Source organism: Platalea leucorodia (assembly GCF_965183815.1).
Source record: "Platalea leucorodia genome assembly, chromosome: 19".
In the NCBI taxonomy this organism is placed as follows: domain Eukaryota; kingdom Metazoa; phylum Chordata; class Aves; order Pelecaniformes; family Threskiornithidae; genus Platalea; species Platalea leucorodia.
This window is the reverse complement of record NC_138841.1, coordinates 3,684,917-3,711,063: the sequence shown is the minus strand read 5'-3', so window position 1 is coordinate 3,711,063 and position 26,147 is coordinate 3,684,917. Positions and strand designations below refer to the sequence as shown.

Sequence of the window (26,147 nt, the reverse complement as noted above, 5' to 3'; positions counted from 1 at the left end):
TCCAACGATAGTGTTTGGGGAAGGGGGCAATCTCGTATACGTTTCGCGAGAATCTTATGCATGCTTCATGAGTTAGATGAAAAGCTGGGATTCTTTGTACATTAAAAACAAATACAGTCTGTGCATCTGACTTTCCTCTTCATTATTCTTGATTTTTCACCCACGTTATTGTGTTGTAGATCAATTTATATTATCTCCCTGTAAACTGAGACGGAATGTGAAGGTCCTGGACTGAGCTTTAGACTGGCATTTTCTGCTTATTTTCGCTCATGCTGCAAATTCTTCCCTAGGCGTGTCCTTGGCGGTATGGAGTCTCGCTGCCAGCTTTGGCCATGGGCACTATTTGCCCTCCTGGGTAAGGCTCACCATACAGTGTTTCTAAAAGGATATGGGAGAAGCTGACTAAATAGAAACGCTGCTATTGTAAGCTTTGTATTAGTAACAGTGTTGTGGCAGCAGCTGGGAGACTGGTATTTGGTAACAGTGCTGGTGTTTGGCAAAAGGCTGCTCTCTGTCCCGAGCAACCGGCTATAGGGCTGGCTCTATAGGTAAACAGGGCCGTTCAGTGTGATGGGCAGGGAACTGAGCATCCTTGCAGCCCAAACACTGGGGCCATGGCAAAGAAGAGTTTCAGAAATAACTGTTAGTACAAAGCGCTTTAAAAGTGCCTTTTTCTTATTAACAATAAAGGCAATTCAGGGGTAAAATACCTTTGTCCTTTTTGGCACGTACATTTTGTAGGTTTGTCCCAAGCGTGGCAGTAGCTGGTCTGTTGTAGAAAACAGCAGACGTGCTGGTTGATGACTGTGCCACCCTGACACAACCCCAAGTCCTGTTTTCCTGCTCTTCCAGCTGCCCCGCGGCTGGCGGGCGCCCAGCAAGCCTGCTCCCAGGGAGCCTGCTACCCCCCGGCCGGGGACCTGCTGCTGGGACGAGCCCGTCACCTGCGAGCCTCCTCCACCTGCGGCCTCACCAAGCCCGAGACCTACTGCACGCCCCATGGAGAGGTACGTCCACCTCCTCCCTCCGTGCTCTGAAACCTCACGTAGGGATGCTAATGCCTTGACCTGTCCTATCCTTCCTACCCTTTTGCAGGGTTGTGTTTAACCTATTTCAGGTATTTATCCCCCCTTCCAACCACGCTGGGTCACTGCACCATCTGTGGCGTCCCCTCGAGCCCTTCTGTACCGTCCCCATGGTTGAGAAGATTTGCTGAGCACAAATGCGGTGGCAGGGAAAGGGCAGTGAAGGGCTGGAGGCAAAACGGAAGCTTTTGCATCCAAAATATCCCAAGCCTTCCTATCCCCAGATTTTTTAGTTATAAACTAAACTCGTATTTCACTTGTCAAAAGTGGGAACATTTCAGGTCTTTCACAAAGACTTGGAAAAGCTTCTGAACCAAACAACTGTTTTCAATTACACTGGTTGTGCGGGGGCAGGAGATCGCGCTCGGGGGATAACGTTTCAGCCAGCTGCGGATTCCCAGGCTCCAAAGCTGCCACCAAATCAGAGTAAGAGTTTAAGGAGAAGTCTGCCTGAGCACAGAGCTGACTACAGGGGTGATGTCCTTGGTGGGAGCGCTTCCCAAAGCTTTTCTCTGTCAGTCTGGCAATGTTAACCCCGTAACTGCCGTGGGAGGAGCTCAAAAGGGAGCGGGTTCAATGCAGGACAGGCAAAAAGGGTCTTGGAACAGATGCTTGAGAGGAAAGGAAACAGCAGACCTCTGGTGAGGCAGTGTTTTCTACGGTGAAATCCAGCTTGAGTGAAGTCAGCATTCTTCTGGTTTTAATTCCCCTTCAAGTTGAAGGCCAAGACGTGGCAGTAAGTGCCGGTGTTCTCACTGGGCTGGAGAGACTTTTGCTCCTCTGTAGGCTCAGGGATGGCTGGGAGCTGTTGGTTGGTGTGAAACTGGGGCAGGTCCCTGGCCCGGACGGGTATGAGCATCACGCCCTCCTGGCTGCTGGGCTGGGGGCAGCATCTGCCCTTTGTCGGGTCCTTTTCCAGGCTGACAGCTGCGGTCAGGCATTTCCTCCGGTCAGGATCCCACTCACTTTTTCGGAGCTGTTCTGCTGCTCCCAGGCAGCTGGGCTGTTTGATCCCCTCCCCAGCAAACCCCCGCTGCTTCTCAAGGGTGCTGTGGCCCATGGAGAGGAAAAAAACAAGCAATTATTTCTGCTCTGGCTTAATTTTTTTTTTCTTCTTCCTGATTTCTGTTTATACTTGAGGAAAATGGTACATAAACGTACTTCTGAAATCCTCACTTAACATTGACTTTTGACAGTGACTTTTGCTTGAAGAGGAGGCTTGTGCTATGGGAAGTGAGGGTCTGCAAAACCTTGATTAAGCCGATCGTCCTAATACCCGCTGGAGCGGGCTCGTTATTCCCTTTGCCTGACCGTGAGGGGTCACTCCGAAGGGCCTTGAGTTGTGATCATCTGCATCATTTGTAATCTTTGAAGTGGAGACTGGGTGTCTCTCTGCTGGCTGTGATATACCTCGATCAGAAACGATCCGTTCGGTGCAGAATTAGTGAGTGAGGTCTCGTGGCGGTGCCACGGAGGAAGGCAGGCAGGAAGATTGCAGCAGTCTTCTACTCTTCAAGTCCCTAAACTATTCCCTTTTCATATCCCTTATACCTTGCCTTACAAGTACCAGGGTTAAAAGGGATTTGGAACAATTAACACTGGTAAGTTGGATTCTCCAATTCTAGCTTTGGGAACGGGGTCTTTGCTTCCTTACTGCCTACACATATGCGATCCTTTCCTCTACTGGAATGAGAGATGCATCATTACTGCTAGCAAATTCCCCAAAGACTCTTATTTCTGTTCTGCAGCTGCAATGGCTAATGGGAGTTACGAGTATAGCAGCTCCTATCTTAGCAGGAGAAATCCCTACACGATGAGCATTTCCTAATTTTTTCCTTCCTTTTTCTACTTCTCTAATTTAAGCAAAAATTAATCCCCTGAACTCAATTTTCCTATTCCCATCCCATAAAAAGTAAGCACATTTAATTTATTGACTCTTCTGACTTTTTTTTTTTGTTACAAGTCTTGCTCTTGTTTTGTTGCCAAATAGGTAGAAATTTGGGGGCTGTTTTGCAATCTCAGCAGAGGGCATGGGATGAGGGGTTGCTCTCGCTGCCGGCGCCCTCGTGCCAGCTGGCGGGCGCGCGCTGTCTGGCCCCGCTGCCAGCCCGCGCTGGCCCCAGGGTCGTCTTGTGCAATTCTGGTGGGTCACTCGCTGTGGGCCTCGATTTCAGCCTCTGCTCCGTTGTCTGCTCCCTCTCCAGATCCCTCTAACCATTATACTTTGCACTCCTGATTGCTCCATTCCTTGGCTGTAGGCTCAGCCTGGTGAAATCCAAGAGGGACACTCAGCATTGCCATTTATAGCACAGAGGACTGCGGCGATGATTAGAAAAGTGATGAGGGGTGGAAACCAGGCAGACCAATGGTCTGGCTTGGCAATCACTTAGCGCTGGGGAAATGGCTGTTTGAGTCAGCAGGGAAAGTAAAAGCAAGAGGGAAACGGAAAATAAAATAGAAAAATAAGTGAGCCTGGATTTGGAGCCGTAAAGGCGCTGATGTGTGTGGAAAGACTCTCATTGACTGAGGTGTGATTCAAGGCCCACTTAACTCATCTCTTTATTTAAATGCTAAGCATAGAGCTTTGATAGGAATATGGAGTAGCTCGCACTGCCTAGCTCTAGCCAAGGGAAGGCATGGTGTGGCTTTTGCGCGGATTAGCAGGTTCCCGGTCCCCTCGCCTGGCCCGGCCCTTCCGAGTGACAGCACGAGGGCTGCGCACGCCTCCGGCTCTTTTGCACTGGAAGCAGTGGTACCTGCACTGTGGCGTGCTTGCACCCAGCAAGATTGACGCTTCTCTGGAGGGAAAGCCCTTCTTTCCTCCAGGCTTGTGCAATGCTTTCAGCATAAAGACGTATTCAGAACTAGAAAATAGCTGCGGACTTTTCTGGATGGTTTATTAATTTTGAAGAGTACCCAAAGCACCCTGCACATCGCTGTGAAATCTTTTGCCAAAAAATAGGCGAGAGAGGAGCGAAGCTGGGTGTCCTTGTGCTTGTGTTGCTGCTCTGTTTCCTGCATCCTGCAGTGGAGCAGTTTGCGTGTGTGGTGACTACGGGGGTCCTCACGCCCCGACCCTGGGAGACTTTGGATGTTAAAATGTTGTTTGCATAAGGTCAAGGACCAAGTTCTTCTGCTTGCTCTCACCTGCTTTCCATGGGCACTTGGTGGACGTGAGCAACGAAGGGGGGGAAGTCACCTTTATCACCCCTTATGCCCTGGTGATGTGGGGTCATCCAGGTAGGAACCTAGACGAGAGGTACCAGAGAAGCCTAATCCCTAAATGAGTTAGTGGGAGGGGAGCGTGAGCCCGCTGGGCAGGGGAGCTCCGGCGTGGCAGAGGGCTCCTGCTGCTGACGGATGGTCGCAGCTGCCTGGCAGGGGTTGCTCTGTAGCATCTCTCCCTGTGGTGTCTCAGCACTGAGTCATCTTTGCTTCCAAAAATACAGGCCAATGTCTGTGGAAGAGAATATGTGCAAAACTGATGCTTCTGTCTGCCTTATTGCTCCTGTCTGATGGCTACATCTGCTTGCCCACCTGCGTGAGTCGGTCAGGGAGCCCAGTACTGATGCAGACCATGCTGCCCGCCGGGTGCTTCAGCGGGCCCTCGGTGTGTTGGAACAGGGGAGAGCACGCTGAAAAGCCACTGTGCCTCCCAGCTCGTTTGCTTTCCAGACCCATGTCATCAGTCAAACTCAAGTTTCTTACACAGAAAAATGCATCCACAAAATCATGAAACAATTGTGGTCGGATGGGACCGCAGGAGATCCAACCCCCTGCTCAAAGTAAGGCTTCTAGTTTCAAGTATTGCTTCATAATTTTGAGGGTTTGCACCGAATAATTTGTATTCCAGACCTGTTGAAGCTAATACAGGGCTTCTCTGTGCTTATCTCATCTTATTCTGGCATTCAGACACACCCTGCTCTTTGCTGCAGGGATATGTCCCTACCTGTAGTGAATGTGCAGAAGAAAAAGACTATTTCCCATTATTTTTTTTCCTCCTCCACCTCCCTTCTCTGTATCTTCTTTTGCCACATGACCGCAAATGGACACGTATGCTGGGAGACATCGTGTCGTTCCCTCGCAGACAAGTTGCAGAGGCAGCAGGACCCCGGCGATGCGTGCGGGGTGTGGAGATAAGCTGGTGCAGGAGGGGGTTTGCCGACCGTCATCCTGGCAGGCTTTACGTGAAGTTTCTCTGAGGAGAGATGATGAGAACAGACGGGGGGAGGAAAGCAGGCATCCACGTGCTTGCTTTTAAGCAAGAGAAATGGACTTCATTTCCTTAAACCCTGTACCTAGGACATTTGTCCAGCTTGTGTCTTCTCCCCCGTCTCTGCTGGTGCCTCTGAATTTGGGGGTCACTGGTAAAACCAAGCTGAGGGTCAGAGCCCTCTATTTGTGTTTTGAGCATAACCTCAGAGCTCACTGCCCAGTGTCACTTCTGACTGGCCAAGCAAGGATGTGACGTTAGATGTTACACCTAGGAGATGTATCTGTGTTTCAAAATTGAAGCACAGTCCAGTTTAGCAAATACCAGTTGCTCACTGAGAAGTTTAACCATGCTGACATAACCATGGGTAACTTCTGCTATGTTTTCCCGTTGAAAATGTGTAGAGTACTTCACAGGCAAGGCGAGCCCTGCTCCGTGAGCCTGGCGTAGCGATGTCCTAGAGCTAGTGTTAACAGGGAATGAAAATGGGTTGGAATGGAGAATTGCATAACTTGGCTTTAACAGGTGCCTTTGTTCCTAAGGTAATTTATTCTTGCTGCTCACCCTATTTCTTAATAACCCTCAGTCTCTCTGTATGCATATAAATTCCTACTGCCTTCCACGTTGTCCCCAAATAAACTCGGAGCAGTAATTACTGTCCCTATACAATATTAATTGTGCAAGACCACGCAAGGCTCTCGTATGGGAGGCTGCGTGCCAGGAACCCGACTGACACGGAGCTGGGTAAATGCAGGACCACCAAGGTCTTTGCAGCTATGAAAGGTCTTCATTTCATGACTGGAGAGAAGCAGCTTCCCATTTTTGCTGATGAATAACTTCAGTTTATTTTGGGTTGTGCACCTATGCCAGGAGGTTTTATTTCAAGGGCTCTCTACTCGTATTAAAATGGCAGCTAGAGCTACTTAAAATACTTTGGTCTGAGTCCATCAGCTTAAAATTGTTTGCGGTTTTCTGCCCCTGCATGAGCGGGGAAGCATGGGAGGCTGATCAGTAACTGGTTCACAAGGTCAGAGCAGGAGGAGAGCAGCAGAAACCCGCAGCAGAGCTGCGGCGAGCGCGTGGGCCAGGGCTGGGTCTGCGCCCCGTCCCTGCGCGCACCGTGCAGAAGCGTCCCAGGTGCACGATGTAACATACAGGTGTTTTTACAATAGCTGGTTGTTTTTCAACGTGGAAATTTTTTTCCCCTCCACCATTTATTTCTAAAACGCGAATGTGTTTATTCTCAACACGCTAGCTTTTCCTCTAAAACGACTGCCTTCTGAATTCCCTTTCAAAAGGCTGGAAGGAATTTCCGTTAATCTCTGAACCTCCATAACCTGTATTTTGGGTGACTCTTGAGTAGCTTGGAGGCACAGAGGGACAGTTAGTGGTTTCCCTGCAGACCTACAACTTCTTTTGCCTTCCTATAGGCCTTTTCAGCCCCACGTCCCATACCGACTGAAACACGGGCCGATTCTCTGTTGCTGCAGTAGCGCAGGGGCTGGGGCCTCTGGTGCCTGGCAGGGAGGGGACGATGTGCTGGAGAGCCAGGGCTGGGGCTGCCCCAGGGGTCGGTGACCCAGCTTAGACCCTGACCTCCTCATTTCCAGTTGTCACGTCCTCCCGCAGCCCTGGCCTATTCCTGGCAAGCCCAGCTCTGGGGGATCTACCGACTCTGTTGCTATGCGGCTAAAAAAAGAAGGGGAGAGGTGGGGAAAGGTGTGCGCTCGGCGAATCTCCCCTCAGCCCGGCGCTGGTCTGTCGGTTTTGGTAATTCCCTCTGTCCCAAGGAACTTTGAGACACATAGTCACGGGCAGTAACAGCAAATCCTCCTGTTGTGCAATAGAGGGGTTTCACAATTTGATCCAAGGACGTGAAATGAATTTTGCTTCCAGTGTTAAATTTAGCCTTAATTAAAAAGCACGAGGGGGAGGGGGGAAGAAAAAAATGGGCAAAGATTTCTGCACCGAGCCCAGCCCCGGGCTTGCACGGGGGGGGGGGTCTGTCTCACAGACAGTTTAAGCTTCATTTCTGCTTGGCACTGCGTTTTCGGTGCGGTTGCAGCTTCATTGCCAACATTGCGTTGTAGCTACTGGAAGGCACTCGTGTCTGTGTGAATGGTCTAATGAGTATGCATGAATCACTCCTAATGAATAATTTAGCCGAGATTAACCTTTCCCCTTGCAGAAAGCCTTCCTTCTCCCTTTGCTAATCACAGTCAGAACTGTGATTAATCATTTTTAATCATTATTGGGAATTGTTCGCTAGATTATTTCTGTGGATAATTCCTGTAGCTTCCTGACAATTTGCTGCTAGTAGTCATTACCTGAAACGAGTTCTTCTGCCTGGGCCCGATTATATTATTTCTGATTCTTACTGGCAGAGCCAGGAGGAGTTGGTAGAGCCAGGGAAATTGCATGATTATATACTTTAAATTCTCTGTTTGCTTACTTTGCAATATTGTTATAAATATTGTAGTTGGCCAACTCCTGTTCTGGGATATTTATAGACAGAGAACATAAAGACTGTGGAAAATGTTATGGAAACAGATCAGTTTTAAGTGAGGATCTCTCCTCAATATCTGCCCGACTGCTCAAAGAAAAGTTCCCAGGTCCGGGGGCAGGGCAGAGTCAGGTCTGGGCTGTGTTAGGCACTAACAGGGTCGTGCTTGGGTTGGAATCGGCTCATTTGTGTGAGTATCAGATGGGGGGGTTTTAGCACAGAGGTGGATATAAAGTGCTTCTTGTCACTCGTCACCCGATGTCTCCGCTCTGCCACTGAGGGCCGATCTCATCACTGGGGCCCCAAACATGCCCGTGCCTCTGCCGTCACCCTATGCCACCCCAGGGACTGCCAGCCCTCACAGCGGGGTATTTCGTTGCCTTCCCAGTGTCGGCTGTTAGAGCTTGTGCCAGACGCGCTCCCCTCCTGTCCCCCAAACCCGCTTTCCTCCCAGGGCGACCTTTCTGGGCCGTCCTGCCCTGTGCCGCCAAGGCCAGCGCCTCCATCGCTGGCACGGTTCTTCATCTTCCCCAGTTTCTTGGACTTTGGGATGCATCAGTGGGAAGCATGTGTCCCACTGCTCCGTTTGGGAGGCTACTTTACTGCTCGGGCCACTGACAAATTCAATTTCCAGTTGAAATGTTTCACATGACTTTTGCTTTTGGCCCAGCATTATCTACAGCCCCTCGTGTTTGCTCCGCTCTAGGCACGGCCGGTACTGAGCGCTTCAGACGGGGCCTCCCCGTGTCCCCTGTGGGATGCTGCTGCGGGCTCTCGTCACCTGCTATTTTAACATCCCTCTGGGCCCTGCCCTTCCCCACCTTGGCCTCACCTGGGTGTCTCCCCCGGTTTTGCGTGGCCCTCACCCAGCCTGCTTGCCCACCCTCTGCCCACCTCTCCTCTTGGCCCATGTCTGGACCCTCCCCGCTCCCCATCTCTTGCTCAATCTCCTTCCTGCTGCTTTCTACACATTTCTGAGCCTACTCATGTGCCGCGCGCACCCGGTGGCTGCACAGAGCGTTGCTTGGTTATTCAAAATTTGGGTATTTGTTTGCTCCTCAGGGACCCTGTTTTCTCCCATCCCCGCGTTCCCTGTGCTACATCTCCGTTTGCTCCTTGAATTACTTGCTCAAGTGAACTTTGAGCCGCTCGACTTCCCTCCCACTGACTTCTCACCCGCTGAGCTGTTTGCTCCCGCTCCGCTCCCAGGGGAGAGCGCAGGGGGGCTGAGCATCGCCCGGGGCTTCTGGGTGCGAGAGAAAGGCCTTTCTGTTCACCCAAACAAACAGCCCCTCGGCTGTATGGAAAAGGCAAACCGGTCCTGAAAAGCTGCAAAGAGCTTTCTGTCGAGGGTTGTCATTGTGGAAAACAGGGGGTTTGCTTAAAAAAAGGCTTTTTTGATGGTTTGCCAAAAATGTGTTTCAGTCAAAAGCATTTTGGTTTTAGTCTTTAGTCCATAAAACTACGAGTTGTGTTTTTTAATGGGGTGTGAAGGGGACCACTTGAGTCCTGCATATCATTAGTCTTATTGATCGCGGCTCTTCAGGTCTCTAATAAACCAGCTTTGCTGATGCTATTTGCTCCTTGGCGAGTCTGCGCTGCACCTGGGCCTCTCACCTCTGGGGTCTGCAGCGGGGTCTTTGCCTCCAGCCGAGCCGGGACGGTCGCTTCCACCCGCCCTTTCTCTTCCAGTGGAGCATGAAATGCTGCAGGTGCGACTCGCGGCTGCCGCACGCCTACAACGGCCACCGCGTGGAGAACGTCCTGTCCTCCGCCGGGCACTCGCGCTGGTGGCAGTCCCAGAACAGTGAGTACCGGCTGGGCGCGTTGGGGTCCCCCCGCGCTCCGGGCCCCCGGCAATAAAGGCATGAGGGGGAGAGGAGGAGGTGTTGAATTCAATAGGTTGGAAAGAAAGAAGGAAATAAATGGCTTGCCTCAGGCGGCGAAGCGATTTGTTTTCCTGAAGTCCGCAGTCTGCACCTCTGAAGCTGCCTCTCTGTGCCCGCAGGCATCGAGCGCGTCTCCTTGCAGCTGGACCTGGACCAGGCATTCCAGCTCAGCAGCATCCTGCTTCACTTCAGGGTTCGTGTGCATCATCCCTGCTTGCGAGGGGGTCACAGACGGTGGCGGATGGGCCCCACTGGATGTGGGGATCTCGGCTCACAGCTCCCTCTGGGCTTCCGATAGGAAGCACGCCAGGGATCGTGCCCCCATCCCTCCGTTTTCCCTGTTTGCATGGCCATTCCCCCGGGCGTTTGGGAGGAGCAGAGCAGGGTGGTGGGTTCCCATGCCACGACTGCGTGCCGAAAAATCTCCTTGGTGCAGATGTGTACTTTGGGGCTGCGAAGGTGGGGCTGCAGCAGTGCTGGCCGAGGGGAGGGGGAGGCTCGGAGGTTGTTGGTAACCTGTAAGGGAGGGGGTTGCTCCAGCAGCCTGCGGAGTCCTGGGCCTGGAGGGAAGAGGAGGAGGAGGACAGGCATCCCCAGGCCGGGAGCCGGCTGGGGTGCACCGCGTTACACATGTGCCTCTTTCCCTGCTCTGCAGTCGCCGCTGCCCGCCGCAATGCTGATCGAGCGCTCCACCGACTTCGGCAAGACCTGGGAGGTGTACCAGTACCTGGCCTCCGACTGCGCCACCGCCTTCCCCCACGTCCCCCGGGGCTCCCCCGAGAGCTGGCAGGGTGCTCGGTGCCAGGCGCTGCAGGGGTACCCTTTGCACGGGGGCAAGGTAGGATTTGTGGGGTTTTGTGGCAGGGACCCCTGCGTGTGCCCGTCCCCCCGCTGTGACCCTGGGCTTGGGGCAGGTGGCCTGCACAGCGCTGCAGAAACACGTGGTGGCCTGGAAATCTTTTACACGTATCACACCTGGCAAGGGATGGAGTCCGTGGACATCTAGCGCTGCTGAGGGGAGGATTCTTGCTCCTCTGGGAGGAAAGCCCTCGCTGCTTTGTGGCAAGCGAGGTGTTATGTTGGTCTTCCCGCAAAATCCTCTGCAACTCTGAAGCCTTTTTTCTGTGTTAAGGGATGTTCTGCAGAGGCAGGACCAGAGCACACGCTGCCCAGAATGTGGGAAGAAAGGACCTTGTTTCCTGCTTTTTAACTTTTTTTTTTTTTTTTTTTTTCTTCTCAGGTGAAATTTAGTGTCCAAGACCTGGCATCTACCATCACTACCTCTTACAGCCAGGCCGTCGATAGTAAGTGAATGGCCTCTTCTACATCTGAGAAAGGGGAGAGGGGGATGATGCACCTCGTGGTTCTTCCTACGTGTGATGGAGAGCACTGAGCCGGGGTAACCCCGCAGGGGAGCAGGTCCTCAGCAAAAAAGGCCTTGAGCTGCATGTTAGACCACTGCCCTGGTGCCTGCGAGGTGTCAAGGAGCAGCGTTTGGTCTTTGCTGATGGCTCAGCTGCTGCTCTTGGTGCCGATGCCTCTGTCTCTTGCTCTGAGCCCTCCGCACAAATCGCAGTGCGCTTTTGCAGCTGGCGCCTGGGTGCCTGCTGCCCCCTCACGCCTCTCCTCCGTCCCCAACAGAGCTGGGGCAGGTCACCAACCTGCGGATCAACTTCACCGAGCTCCCCCACATTGCGCGCCAGGGCTACCACTCGCCCAGCACCTTCTACGCTGTGACGGAGATGCGGGTGCTGGGGAGCTGCTTCTGCCACGGACATGCCGACCGCTGTGCTGCTTCGGAAGACCTGCAGGCCATGGTGAGTGTTGGGGTGAAGTGAAAGGCCCAGAGGTGACCTCTGTGGTATCAGACCACCCCTGAACCCTAGCGGGAACATCACGCTCCACCACGTGCTCGGGAGATGTTGGCTGGGACGACCAGCAATGGGGTGTAGGAGTGTTTTCCCTGGGAAGAGGCTGCTCGTAATCAGGGGAAACAATGCCCCATTTTGCCTGCAGTAATGGGGTGGTGGCTGTGAGACAGCAGCCTGCGGTACCCCCATATAAACCCTCTTTTTGTGTTGAGAAGGCGGCGGAGGGGCTTTATAAGGAGTTATGAAGCTCAGTGGCTGTGGGAGGTCATGCTCGGAGGGGAACTGCTCTTGCCAGCACTGGGTCTCTTGGCTGGGTGGGAGACACGCAGAAGGTTTCAGCAGGCTCCTTCATGCCCAGGAGGATTTGCCAGCACGAGTTGTTTGCTGTGGTGGGATTCCCCAGCTTATGCTTGTCCGCTTTGCCTTGAGCATGGTTGTCCTCGGGTGGAAGAGGTGGTGGGAATTGCTGCGGGTGAGGAGCAGCCTGTCCCTGCTGCCGCAGCAGTGCCGTCTGCGTGCCGGAGCTTCATCTCTGTGCGGGGAATGGGGGCTGCGTGGGGGCAGGAGCAGGCCAGGGGCGTGCTGGAAAGGCAACAGGAGGGTGAAGCTCTGAACCGAGCAGCAGGAGGAGTAAAATGCTGTCTCTGCAGCAGGTCCACGGGCACTGCGTGTGTCAGCACAACACCGCCGGTCCCAACTGCGATCGCTGCGCCGCCCTCTACAACGACCGGCCGTGGGCACCCGCGGAGGATGACGATGCCCACGAGTGCCAGAGTACGGCGAGTGCCTTTCCCTCTCCTTTTCCCGAGGCCTTTCCTAAATCCTCCCTAGCCATGAGCAATAGGACCGGGAGCGAGCTCGGAGACCTTTCACCCCGGGACACTTTGGGGGGCTGGATTTTAACGCGGATGCCTCTGCCAAAGGCACCCCGACACGTTTGCACGCTGGGCTTTGCTCCACGGGGCTGTGCCAGTGCTCGGCCCCTCTGTCCAGCTGGTGCCAGCTTGGTCCTGGGGTGGTTTGCGGGTGTCACTGTGTCACGCAGGGGACTTGGGCACCCTCTAGTGCCGGAGCCGCCGCTGCCGGAGGCGTTTGCACGGTTGCAGCACTAGCTGGGCCATTTTGTTGGGTTTTTTTAGGGTGCAACTGCAATGGTCACTCAGCCTCGTGCCACTTCGACCCGGAGCTGTACCGCGCCAGCGGAGGGGCGAGCGGGGGCGTCTGTGACAACTGCCAGCACAACACCGAAGGCAACAACTGTGAGCGCTGCAAAACTAACTATTTTCGCAACCAGCGGCAAGATCTTGCCCATCCTGAAGCCTGTCTGCGTGAGTGCCTGGCTGCCCCCTTGTAGCACCTTCCCCGGACCCCCTGTCCGCCCCTCGCGCCCCTCAGCAGTGCCGTTTCTTGCACGTTTCCAGCCTGCGAGTGCGACCCGGACGGCACCATGCCGGGCTCCATCTGCGACCCGCTGACGGGGCGCTGCGTCTGCAAGGAGAACGTGCAGGGGGACCGCTGCCACCTCTGCAAGCCGGGGTTCACCCAGCTGGCCAACACCAACCCCCTGGGGTGCCGCAGTGAGTACACCCTGAGACATCCCCTGCTTCCCAGGGTGCTCCCACCCCACCTCTGCGCTCAGCATCCTCAGTGGCTCTGAAAGGGACCTGGTTCCCGGCCAGCTTTGATTTTTGGGGTTTCCATGCCAAAGGCCCATTTTGCAAAGGCTTATAAACCTCCTTGCTCAGGCTGTTGCCTGTGTCAGGTATAAGTTTGGCAGAAAGCACAGGGATAGCGAGCCCGGGGCATGTGTAGGGCTGTATCCCTTCTCGAGTGCCTCCCGGGTGTGCAGGGCTCGGGAAGCTGCCGGGGATGCCGGAGGCGATGCCGTGGAGGTGACCTGGGCTCTGCGCAGCAGAGGGCAGCTGTGGCTCGGGTCAGCGCCGCCTGTGCGGCTGGGCTGGAGGGATGCTGAGGCCTCTCGGGCTGCTGAGTCCTGCTGCAGCCCTTGAGAAGGCAACGTGGTGTGGGAGCAGGGGTGTGGGTCCCTTGTGCCGAGCTCAGGTGTGAAGGGAGAGACAGGAGAGCTCGTCTTTAGGTGGCTGCAAGGTCATTCTGTGGACCTGGCTTCGTGGGAAGCTGCGCTGGTGCTCTGCACCCATTTTTAATAGAACAAAACCCTCCCCGTTTCAGGATGCACCTGCAACGTGCTGGGAACACGGCAGGACATGCCCTGCGATGATGAGACGGGGAGGTGCTTCTGCCTGCCCAACGTGGTGGGGAACGACTGCGACCAGTGCGCGGCCAAGCACTGGGAGATGGGGAGCGGCCGGGGCTGCCGGCCCTGCGGCTGCCACCCGCACGGCTCCCGCAGCCCCCACTGCAACCAGGTACCGCCCAGCCCACCTTCAGCATCCTCAGGGCAGATTCAACATATTTCAGCAATATTTCTTTTTCATTTCCCTGCCTTCTTTCACGCATGCACCTGCAAGCTTGCTCTCTTTTTTTTTTTTTTTTCCCCCCTTTCCCAACTCTGCAAATGCTGCTGTGAGGGGCTGCCTGGGAGCAGCGGGGGGGCCGAGCCGCACAGCCCAGAGTGCCACTGCCACGGAGCCGCGGCCCCGCTGGGCAGCACCGCGCCGGGGATCGCTCAGAGCACCCAATCCACCTGTTGGGTGGCTCCGTTGTCCTGCCCCGTCCGTGGGAGCCTCCACAAAAGGGCCGTGCTTTCCCTAGCATGTTCTGCCCTTATTTTCCTTTTTCTGTTTCCTAGAAAACACTATGACAGGCTATTCAGAAAAATGAAAGAAGGTGGTAATTATCGAGGCAGATTAAGCCATTTTAAAAGGTTTGATATTTAGTAAGGAAGTCCTAATAAGAGATCTTCACGTGGGTGAGGCAAGTTAATTGTCCTCATTTGTCAATGAAAAGCATGTGTGTCACTTCAGGCTTAAGAGACAACTGGGAAAATTAAAGTTAAATGTAAAAAAAAAAAACAAAACCAAACCCCCCAAACCCCCCCAAACAACAACAAAAAAACCCCATGACAAATTCTAAGAACCAAAGGTAGGTCCCAAATGTGCAGGGAGGAGACTGAGATGGCAGACTGGCTGCTTGTGGGCAATTCCTTTGTCTTTGAAATAAAGCTTAAAACTCTGCTCTGCAGTGCTTGAGCTGTTCGGAGGCTGTGTGATGGCCATGGCTGAGCCTGCAGCCCGGCCGGAGCAGCGCGGGCCCGGCCTGGGACACAGGCTGAGCAGAGAAGATTGCCCATGTGCTGGCTTTAGTGCTCAAGAGCAGTCAAGGGAGGGCTTTCCCAGGAAAGCATCCAGAGCCGGGTCTCCCTGATGTATTTCTCTTTCCTCAGTTCACAGGACAGTGTCCGTGCAGAGAAGGCTTCACAGGACGGACGTGCTCCGCCATGCAGGAGCAGGTTTGCCCAGATAGGCACTACGGAGACGTCCGGGTAGGGTGCACAGGTAGGGAGCATCCATTTTGTTCTGGCTTGGTGTCGCTTAGCGCTGTGAAATCACGGGTTATCTGGGAAAGAGCTCCTGGCCCACGTCCTGACATCAGCATTTCCCACGCTATTTTGCAAGAGAAATTTCCTCTCTGGAACAGCTTCCCAGTTAATCCCTGTTGCTCTCCCGCATCTCCAGGTATCCACCAGTCCCCTCCCAGCAGCCTTGGGCGAGACCCTTGGCCGTGCCGGTCTGGCCCTGCAGGGTCAGGGGCTGGGTGAGCAACTGGGCTTGGGGGCTCTTCCCGTTCCTCTGCCCATGCCACCTCCTTCCCCGATGCTGCAGGGGCTGACGGGTGGGGTTGGACTTCAGATTGTGTTGGCATCCCATTAACAGGGTCTGATTTTTTTATATATATACATATATATTTATATTATTATATATATTTATATATTTTATATATATATAAAAATTTCTTTTTCCCCCCCTTTCAGTGGGCTTCACCTCTATATCTCTCTACCTTTCCATCCCCCAGAGTGTGACTGTGACTTCCAGGGCACGGAGGACGTGGGGTGCGACAAGACCACGGGCCAATGCCTCTGCCGTCCGGGTGTCACGGGCCCCCGCTGCGACCAGTGCCAGCGGGGCCACTGCAGCACCTACCCCGGCTGCGAGCTGTGCCACCCCTGCTTCCGCGCCTACGATGGGGACATCCAGCGCCTGCACCTGCGCCAGGCTGGCCTCAGCAACTCCACCTCACGGCTGCCCCTCGGGAGCGGGGGCTCCCGCTTTGGCCCCCGCCTCTCGCAGGCGGAGAGCAACGTGCAGCAGGCGCAGGGCATCCTCGGCCGCTCTTCCATGACAGGGCAGGGCCTGGCCCAGGTGGGCAGTGCGCTCACTGCGATCAGGTGAGGGATGGATGCTGCTGACGGGGTGTATCCCTTAGCTGGGAGGGGACGCTGGCTTTTTTCTGGGTGCTCACTCCACTTGTCACACTGAGCTGCTTGCACGTGTTCTGCTTTCTTTCTGTAACTGAAAATCTTGCGCTGTTTATGCGGTGACCAGGGATGCAAGAGAGCAGCGCTTCCACACGTGCCCGTCCTGTGCAAAACGTTGCAAAGGCAGGAGAGGCCGGTGGACAGGCTCCAGGCGGTTGGCATCTTGCCCGGTCCCTGCGTGGGCATGGCCCTGCGAGCTGTAGCCCAGCCCCGCTCTCTGCTGCCTCCGCAAACCTGCGAGGCCGTGGCCTGTCCTTGGCCGCCAGCTCTCTGGGCTCAGAAGTGCCTCTTCACTGGGTGTTGGCAGCATCCCCGCACGAGAGCACCCTGCGCTCTCTCTACAGGTGCTTTGCTCTCTACTTGAAGTCACATTTTCTGCTTTTTCTCTCCCAGAGAGCAGGTCCAAGGTATAAATCCTGACCTTCGTTTTCTGGATGAGACTGCCTCTCTGTCGAGGGAGCTCGAAGCCCTCAGCAGCAGCTTGCTTATCACTAATACCCAGTATCAGAGCAAGAAGACCCAGTTTGAAACCAGCCGCAGCACGGATCTGTCAGGTACGGTGCTGCAGCTGTAATATCTCTTAATTTGCAGCTGTTAATTTACCTCAATGTGACTGTGCCTGGTGGTTTCCCACCGGCCGCGTGGATGAGATGGAGTTTTTAACCTGCTGTCAGCTTAGGAACAGCAAATACATCTTCCCTCCCCAACGAGAGGGATGCTTTCTACCCAGCCTCTGGTCCATGACCCAGGATTTCACGCTCTCTGGTTATTTGCTCCAGCGTTTTGGGGCTGGGTGGCTCGCTCCGCAGGCACCGCATTCCCGTCCCCCGGCTAGCACAAACTCCGCTGCCGGGGTGCGGTGGGAAGGGGGGAGCCCCACTGGGAGCGTGTCACCGAACCCGGGAGGAAGCTGAGATAATGAAGGCTGTGCACAGATGGATGGGATGGAGGGGTGGGGAAGGGAGCCAGGCGGCTGTCAGGCGCTGAGGAGAAGAGCTAATTAAGCCTTGTGATGATGCTGGTGGTAGGCTGCCATTATATGCCTGCTACAGCTAATTCTCTCCAAGTGTCTCATCGCTGCCTCCGCCTCCCCGCTGCAGCGCGTGGCTCGGCCGGCCGGGGACGTGCGAGCTGCGGCGAGCGGCCGCTGCCTGGGCAGGTTCGCTCTGCACCTCGCTTGTCCAAGCAGGGCTTAGGTGTCCATGTCCCGACCGTGCTCTTTCCAGGTTGTGCTGGAGGGGAATGGGGTGGCCTGCTCGGGAGCCGGGGAGAGGGCTCTGAGAGAGCCCTGTCCTGCCCCGCCAAAGCCCTTCTGGGCTGCACAGAGCAAAGCCCAGGATCAGCATGTGCATGTCGTCTTGCTTTAGTTTTGTTTCAATCTTTTAGCCCCAACCCAGAGTTGGGTCCTTCAGGAAAGCTCTGTAGCTCACTGAAGGAATGGCTGAAAAGCATCTGGAAATAAAAGGAGCTTTTTCGTTGTGCCGTGGTGACTAACCACTCTGGCTGTGTCAACCTCCTCTCTGTGCACACATCCCCTCGCAGGGTATAGTCAATGCCTTCATTTAGGTAGCTGTGCTGCAATTATGAGTCATGGAGGCATTTGTGTCATTTGTCGGCTTTATTCCTGCAGGAGCCTTCAAGACAATCAGATCTGCTTACCAAACATCCACCAATGCTAGCAGCCTCGTCACCGGTGCCTCCGGGCTGCTGGCCGAGTCCCGGGAGAGCCGCAGGAGCGCCGTGGGGCTGGAGGGAGGGCTCGCGGGGTCCACCTCCAAGCTGCTGACCCTGAAGGGCGAGATAGCCTCATCTCCCAACCTGACCCCTGTCATAAATAAGGTGAAGATACAAAGTAGTTTTATGACTTTGCCACTGTGCACATCTAGTTTTCAGGAGGGCCCTGTAGTGCTCAGGAGGCCGAAGTCTCATCCTGCAGTCATTCATCTTCCCTCAAACAGTCCAGCATGGCACAAGATAAAGTCTCTGTCCAGAGAGACTCATAAATGGCATCTAAGCAACTTGCCGCTTTGGGACGTCAGTGGAGAATTGTCTGAGCATCCCTTGCCTGGGGGTCACAGATACCAAAGCATTGCCCACCACCCCCTCCCAAGCACGCACTTTTTCCTCCAAGGAGTCTCCCATGTGTCAGTTCTTGTATCTCAAAGCCCCACTTAATTTCTGGATGAGGTTTCTTTTATTTCTCCTTCGCTGCTTTGTTATTGCCATGGAGATCCATTTCGGTGTCTCCTAATGCACGGTTGCTGTGGAGACCACCAGCCTCCCCTCTTTGCTTTTCAGGGCAGCAGCACATTCCCAAGCGACCAGCTTGGGCTGGTGCTTGCGCTGGCTCTGGGTTTGCATGTGCCCCTGCTGCAGTGCCTCTTTGGTGGGTGGCAACTCTACAAGATGCTGTGCAATTAAAACCACTGATGTTGAGGCAAGAGGGCAGGGTCTTCTCTCATCCCATTCTCTCTCCCAAAGCAAATTGCACAGGTTGGACAGGGTTCCCATGCCACGAGGGGATGAGTTGCTGTCCTGAGAGTAAATGAGATATTTGGCTCCATGCAGCCATGCTCTGTTACTCTTTGTGAGCTGCTGGGGTTTAGCTCCTGCTTTGTTCTCGTTTATGCTCCAGCTTGGGGTGGTGAGGAGATGCAGACCTTGCATTGCTGTCTCAGGTGTGGGCATTCAGCACTGCCATACACGTGTGTAGCTCTGGCTGCCCTGCTCCAACACAGTCACCATCTCCAGTCATTCGGGCTGTGCTGCATGCCCCGCCGTCAGCCCTGACGGGAGGGTTGGCTCTGTCGCACGAGCGCAGCGAGTTCCCCAGCTCCCTTGGCGAGGGTCTGTTGAAATTTTGGCCCCTGTGATGTGCTGGTTTGCCTCCCCGAGGGCACTGAGGTCTCACCAGCAAGGCGAGTGCCCTCACTGCCCCACCGCTCTCTCCTTCTCCAGATCTGCGGTGGCTTCCGAGTGGAGACGTGCACGCCCGCCCGCTGCGAGGGGCTGCTCTGCCCGCGGGACAACAGCACTGCCTGCGGGGCCGGCCGCCCCTGCCACGGCATCTTCCCGCTGTCGAGCGGGGCCCTCGCCATGGCCGGGGCAGCCGCCAGGGAGTTTCACAGCCTGAACGCCCGGCTGCGGGAGACGGCGCAGCTGGTGAGTGCGGGCAGCGCTGCCTGTCCCGCGGCTGAGCCCCGTGCTCGGTCCTTTGGTGTCAAGCAGCAGAACTTGGGGGGGGACAGCTGTGGAAAGAGTGAGCTGTGATAAAATACCCAATCTCAAACTCTATTTGAGATTTGATCTTTTGGACAGCTGCAGAAATGCAGGAATTTTTGAGTGGGAGGCTTCCTGCTGCGTGCGTGGGTCCTGCCTGCCCCCAGCACAGGAGCCACAGAGCTGAAGGCATGCAAGCGGCTCTGGAAATGTCACGAGGAAGCCTGTCCTCCTCCTGGTTTGGGATTAGTATGGCAGAAGGGGTGGGGATGTGGAAACCTCTCTGAATCCCCAGCTGTATCTGCTCTAGCATTCGATACAATCTAGAGCGTGTGTGTTAGGGCTGTTGCAGCTTCTTTCTACGGCCTCTTGGGTGCTTGCAAAGATAAAGTCCGTTTTCAAACTCATTCAAAATCCATTTCAAAGGTGTTTTAAAAAAGCTAAACAGTACTGCCCCTGTTTGAGAGCTTTCTTTGCAAATCCAACCCTTGATCTTTAACATTTACAATCCTTTAAAGCAGTGCCATATTAAGAATGGGGAATAGCCTAATTTGAGTGCCTTGCCCAGTTCACTCAGAGTTGAGGTAGGGCTGCTGGGATTCCAGGTCAGGCAGAAATGGCTCCATCAGGATATTGTTGTTTGCAGATTAAAATGACAGAGACGTCTGCAAATCAGATTCAAAGCAATACTCGGCGGCTCGTGGACCAGATGAGTGTAACAAGGACCCAGATAGAAGGAGATGTCCGGCACATCCAGCAGTTCATCCAACAAGTCCGAAACTTCTTGTCAGGTAGTGCTCTGCAAGCTGTAAAATATGTCTGTGCAGGTTGACTTGTGCATGGAAAAAAATAATTTTTACAGTGATATCATGTATGAGAGTACAGTACGAGGGAGTCAGCTGAATAGCTCATCCCAGTTAAGCTCTCGGATATCCAATTTATCTGCACATGGGTATTTGTGTAGCAAAGGTAGCGCACATCCTCTGAGATGGCAAGGCAGGCTTGGGTAGTGTTTTCTGAAAAACGGAGAAGACATTTCGGCAGTACAAAAGTCGGTGATTTTGTCAGGAGTTGTAGTTTGGCCAGCTGACTTGCTCAGGCTTGACCGTGCTGTTCAGATCGACCCAAATTAATCCTGGCTGTTCCATCTGTGTTGACTTCCCTGGGATGTCACCAGGGCAGACAGACCCTGCCTGCTTCCTTCTGGGGACATTTGGGGGCCATCTGTGAGGTCCACAGGGCAGAAGGTACCACATGGCCTTGACCTTCTCTGCGCAGGGCTTCATGGAGGGGTCTCGCAACATCCCCCGTGAACTGCTCTCAGATATTGCCTCTAAAGCAATGAACTTCAGTTCACTAACATAAGTGGAAGGCTGTGGAGGAGGAGGTCTTTTGCCCGTAGCACAGACAACAGCTTGCTTTGGGTCCCGCGCTCTGCCGCAGAGCCTCGCGCCATCTCTGGGGCTCGAGGACAAACCCATCCCCACGGCTGGTGCTCTGTGAGGATTTGCAGTTGGCATTGACCCGATGCGGGAAAGTTTACCGGCAACACTCGCTGACCGGAGAGAGACAGACAGATCTCTGGAGCAGACTGCTAATCAGACGAGAATTCCTTGTTGTCCTATAAACCAATGGGATGACTTATTGTTCGCAGACAGATTGTAATAACATAATGAGCCTCATGAGCATTAGCTGAATAAGAAAATCAGGTCATTTGGTGCTGCCTGGTGTTAATGTTGAGTGAAGATATTTCTGAGCTAATTGCTGGGCTAATGTCCCTTGGGCTTTGCCTGCCTCTGATTCCTCAGTTTTCTTAACTTTTCTTTGTGAAATAAAAAAGGCTTGTCTTGAAGCACAACCTCATCTGCTCAGTGAGGTTCACCTGGCTCTGCTCTGGGCTTAGCCACGGTGTTCTCGTCCCCACATTAAAGGTATTTCAGTACTTTTCTGAAAGTTTTGCTGATGTGAATGAGAAGTACATTAAATTTAAGGGAATTACATTCAGGGTGGATCCTGGCAGCTGTCTGAAATGAAGAGACTGTGTGCGTGAGGGCATGGCTGGATGCCTGCCCTCGTCCTCCCTTGCAGTTGCACTCCCGCCTTTCCCCTCTCCCGTTCTGACGCCGTCTGTCTGTTTGCTCTGTAGACAAGGACTTGGACCCTGCCACTATCCAGGAAATCAGTGAGTCTGTTCTCTCCCTACGTCTCCCCACGGATGCTGCCTCAGTCCTGAGAAAAATGACCGAGATCCAAAATTTGGCGACTAAGCTGCAGTGCCCGGAGAGCATACTTGCCCAGACGGCCGATGACATCGCTAAGGCCAAGCAGCTTCAACAGGAGGCAGAACAAGCCAGGTCAGTTGGGGTTCAAGGGCTTTCGGCAGCTGAGGGTCACTCAGCCGGAGTGAGTGTGGTGGTTCTCAGTTGGGCTGAAATCTCGCTCTGCCAGAGCTGTACCGACTTGCACAATATGAAGTTTTAGCCCAGGATCTTCTGTGTCCGTACAGTGCCTAAAAGAATGAGTCTGCAATCTCTGCAGACACCTCCCTGGTGCCCCAATAAGAAATCTGGCTGCCAAGATTAGATCTTGTTACGGATACTAGAACAAGAAGGTCTTTACCAAAAGTAACGGAGGCTTTTCTCTATCTCTTGAGTCCCTGTGATGGGAGATGACAGGGTTGCCCTGCTATTACTTGATATTGGTGACCTACACCCTAATTGCACAAGAGAGCATGAGGAGATTAAATGGGCTATTTGTTTTCTGGGTGAAAGTTGGGAGGATTATCCCATGGTCCCTTAAACAGTAATTACAGAGTGTCCTTGCAAATTTGGAGCATCTACTTTGTCACGTGTTGACTTGCAGCAATATCCCAGTGAGAAGGTTAGCGGGATAAGTACGTAAACTCCTTGACAGTGTCTGACACCTGCTTAACCTGCTGGAAGTGATGAGACAAGGGAGTCTGGCTTTCTACGGGGAGCTCTATCACCCGACCTGAATAGTCCCACTGCAAGCAGAAAAGTATTCATTGAAACTGGTTCAGTGGTTATTGCTTTCCCTTCAATGTTTTTTTCTTGCACTACTTACAAAAAAAATGTTTCTAACTAGTTTAAAGGAAGGCTTTTCTCTCCCCTTCTCAGTTTGTCTCCTCTGCTTGGGGGTATGAACTGGAAGTAACACTTCTCTCGAAAGGAGACCTGCTGGACTGCAGTGTGTCCAGATGTGTGGGTTTGTGGCTTTGGGGGATGGAGATTGTAGCCTTCTCAGTAACAATCCTGCCTCGCTTCTCAGGCTTCCCTATTTAGCCTCTGCGACCTTGACTTCCAGCCCATGCAATTGGCTACACTCACTCTTGGCTGTTTCCCACGTTTCCCCAGGAACCGGGCAAATGCCGTGGAAGGCAACGTGGAAGAGGTGGTCGGGAATCTGCGACAAGCAAACATAGTGCTGCTGGAGGCCCAGGGTGCTATCAGGGGCTCTGGCTCTTCCCTCCGGTTCATCCAGGAGCGTGTTGAAGAAGTGAGTGATGTGCGGTGACTTCCCAAATAACAATACTGTGCCCTGCTCACTGCTCCTTTGAATCTTCCCCACTCGGTAGAGTCCTGCACCAGCGCAGCTGGGAAATGGGATCTGGTCAAGCTTTTGCTGTAAAAATCTCTTCTTTCTGCTGTGCCTCACTTGCGTGCTTCTCCAAACTCCAGTCATGGTCCCTGCCGGAATCCCCGAGACGAGCCCTGCGGCTGCCGTGCTCAGCTGCGCAGGGAGCAGTCCCTGCTCCCTGCCGAAACCCCGCTTCGGCGGTGTGTCTGTCAAGCGGCGCAGCTGGTCCCTGCACAGAGGGAAGAACCATTAGGAGTGGGGTTTGGATGCAATTTCCTTCTTAATGTGGATCACCCTGCTTTTAGATTGAGGCTGTTCTTGGTCCAGCCGAGAAGAACGTGAAGTCCATTGCAGGCCAGCTGGACGGGCTGATGGAGAGACTCTCGCAGCTGCAGCGTGGAGTGGACCAGAACCGCCTGCGGGCCACCGACGCGCAGCAGACGGCCAGGGAGGCAGGCGAGCAGGCCAGGAGCGCGCAGCAGGTACCGGGCTCCGGCACGTCGCCGGCCAGGGCGGTCACAGCTGTGCTCCGCTTCCCTGCCGTCATTAGACAGCAAAGCCAGCTGTGTCCTGGCACGTTTTTGGATGAGGCGAGGAGGCTTTCCTGTTCAGGCCACGGCTTGTGCGTTGTCGTGTCACTTCTTATTAATCTGATGCAGTATACCACTACTGAGTTTTTCCAGGACCTTTCTCAATCCTAATGCTTTTTGCTGGAAACTTCTCTCTGCTGTATCTCCCGCCTGAGGCAGAGTAGCCCATACAGCTGTCAGTCAGCATCTTTCGGATCGCATCACAAACTGTTATGCATTTGCATGATAACATCACGGCGAAGCTCTAGCACAGTATCCATTTAATATTTAGAATGGATTCAACATTGGAAAATCCCCTTTCCTCCAGTCTATTTGCTTGATCCTACTTGCACTGCTTATTTACTTTTCCACAGGCTTTTGAACAAGTGAAACAAATGTATGCTGAGGTGAAGAGAAGGATGGAGCAGAGCCCGGCTCTGGGCGAGCAGGGCAGCAGGGTGCAAAGCATAGACCTGGAGGCCCAGGCTCTGTTTGAGGAAACTTTGGCCATGATGCGCAGGATGGAAAGTAAGACTCTTTGTGAACTCGATGTAATAATCTCACGCGCTGGGGAAGAGCTTTTGACGCCCAGTGGGGTGAGGGAAGGAAATGATGAAGACGACAACATCCTTTGGGCATTGAGATGGTGCAGATTTGGGCTGCATCTGTTGGTGCTGTGCCAGTAAATTTAGAATTTGCAAGGGTGCATGGGTGGCCTTGGAAGGGCCGCCTTGCCTGTGATGCCAATGTGCCCCTGTTTTCCTCCACACGCTCACTTCCATTTTTAAGCATTCAGAAGTACTGGCTTTGTTTGGAGCAGTCGGGTTGGGTTTTTTTTGAGGGGGAGAAGGGGGGATGCAGGAGGAGGAGGCAGGATATTTGTTTTCCTTGCCCCTCCAGAGCTATGGCAGGAGGGAGGTGGAGGCTCAGCCCAGCCTGCTGGGGAGGGCAATGGCCACATGCCTTCCTCCTGTCCCATCATCTCATCGCGTAACCCTTTCCTGCCCTCTCTCCTCAGCTTTAGAGACAGAAATTCAGGAAAGCAACAAGGCTTTGATGTCCAAGTCGGCCAAGCTGTCGGGCCTGGAGGAGCAGGTGGGAAGGATCCGGGATGCCATCAACAAGCGAGTCGCCTACTACGAGAGCTGCTCCTGAGCGAGCTGCCTGCGCCCCAACGGCATTGCCTTCCTCCTCTGCAGACTCTGACTTGTGTATTTATTCCCATTTTCCGGCTGGAGTTCTCATGTCTCTATTTTTAGCAAACTGAGTTTCCGTACCTCTGGAAAATAGCTGCACTGAGCCAAAGGAGCAAGCCCTTGGAGAGGGCTATCCTTGGTTGGACTGGCTGAAGCTGCCCAGTGGTTGGAGGAAAAAGGGGGAGAGACATCAGTCTTCCATTGCAAATAAAAACACCCTCAAAGCTGTTATTTCCAGAGGGGTTTATAAACCAAGACATTATTTCTTTTTCTTGTTTAAGCCAATTCAAGCTCTTTTAGCTGAATGTCACTATTCAAATTAAAACCCTCCTGTGGGGCCTTTTAAAACTTTTTATCTATGCTGCAGTTAATCCTTAAAACTTGCCGTGGCTTCAGTACTTCCCTCCTAGATCTTTCTTCAAAGAACCACATCACAGAAATGGAGAACTTTATCTCCATCATACCTATACAACATACCTACATTTATACAAATAAGAGCAATGCGATCTCGTACTCAAAGGTGAAGTCAAATGTCTTGTTTGACTTTCTGCCACAATCTGCTTATTTACCGTGTGACGCTTTGCCAGAAAATACCAGAGGGAGCAGGTCTGCAGATGCACGGGGAATGCTTTAGAAGGCACTTAATAGACCATTTCCACATCAAATTTCTATGAATAACCAACAGGCACTTTACAAAACAAAACTCAGCTTTATTAAGCAAGTATTTATTGTGCAATTACAGACTTGGAAGCAGGGAATTTAGACCTTGCTGTGATTATTATCAGACATATGGAGGTTGCTAGCAGGTTGTCTCTCCTTTTGTAGCTGAAGTGAGAACTGTGCAGCCTGGGCAGCTGGTTGATGCTGAACTTCAGAGTGCCGAAGCCTGGGACTAACCAAAATCCAAGGAGTGGATAGGATGCAGATTGTAAAAATAACTGAGCTGCCACTGAGTAAAACTCTGCATGGCTTTGGTTTATAGGATTTACGTTGTGCAGTGCACTTATTATGCATTGGACAACTAAACAGTATACAGAAAACAAAAGCTTATAGCATTGAGCGATGTCATATGGATAATATACACTGAATATGCTAGCAGTAGCCTCAGACTTTCCCTTGCTAAAGTGCCTTCTCCCAGTTTTAACGATCCAGAAACGCCCCAAGGTCACTGCATGGATGGATTCCTGGGACTAACGTGCCGCTCGTCACCAGTCGGTCGCTGCTGTCTGAGACGCTGCTGCCCGCCTGCCCCTGGCGGGACACAGCCTCCTTTCTCGCTCGCACTGTTGATGTCTGGCTTTGAAGTGCAGAAAAGAGTAAAACAGCCCTTCTGTTTCTGCAAGAGAGAGAATTTCAGTTGAGGATTGAACTTTGTTTCGCTAGACTGCTACCTTCAAAATGTGCTCTGTTAATAAGCAGTAGCACGGGGGTTAGGAACAGCTTGGATCCCTTTGTGTGCTTTATTTGTAAAGGGCTATTACATGACTGATCATCGGAATGGACCTTTTTGGAGCCTATAGTAGGTCTCGCTTGCATTTGTCTCTTCTAT

The 26,147-nt window shown here is 53.3% G+C and overlaps 1 protein-coding gene across 1 annotated transcript; it reads left to right on the top strand.

The window, feature by feature from the left end:
- Positions 1 to 291: 291 nt before the first annotated feature.
- On the top strand, positions 292 to 24,557 carry LAMB3 (laminin subunit beta 3; the record flags this gene model as incomplete). The annotated part of the gene is made up of 22 exons (XM_082329980.1): positions 292 to 355; positions 853 to 1,007; positions 9,494 to 9,608; positions 9,810 to 9,883; positions 10,346 to 10,528; positions 10,931 to 10,994; positions 11,332 to 11,507; positions 12,212 to 12,335; positions 12,701 to 12,889; positions 12,983 to 13,138; positions 13,752 to 13,948; positions 14,926 to 15,037; positions 15,555 to 15,927; positions 16,411 to 16,571; positions 17,648 to 17,856; positions 18,976 to 19,179; positions 19,883 to 20,027; positions 21,383 to 21,590; positions 22,611 to 22,752; positions 23,139 to 23,315; positions 23,777 to 23,930; positions 24,421 to 24,557. Exons 1-22 carry the CDS (start codon positions 307 to 309, stop codon positions 24,555 to 24,557), a joined length of 3,504 nt encoding a protein of 1,167 aa, XP_082186106.1. The 5' UTR covers positions 292 to 306.
- Positions 24,558 to 26,147: the final 1,590 nt, after the last annotated feature.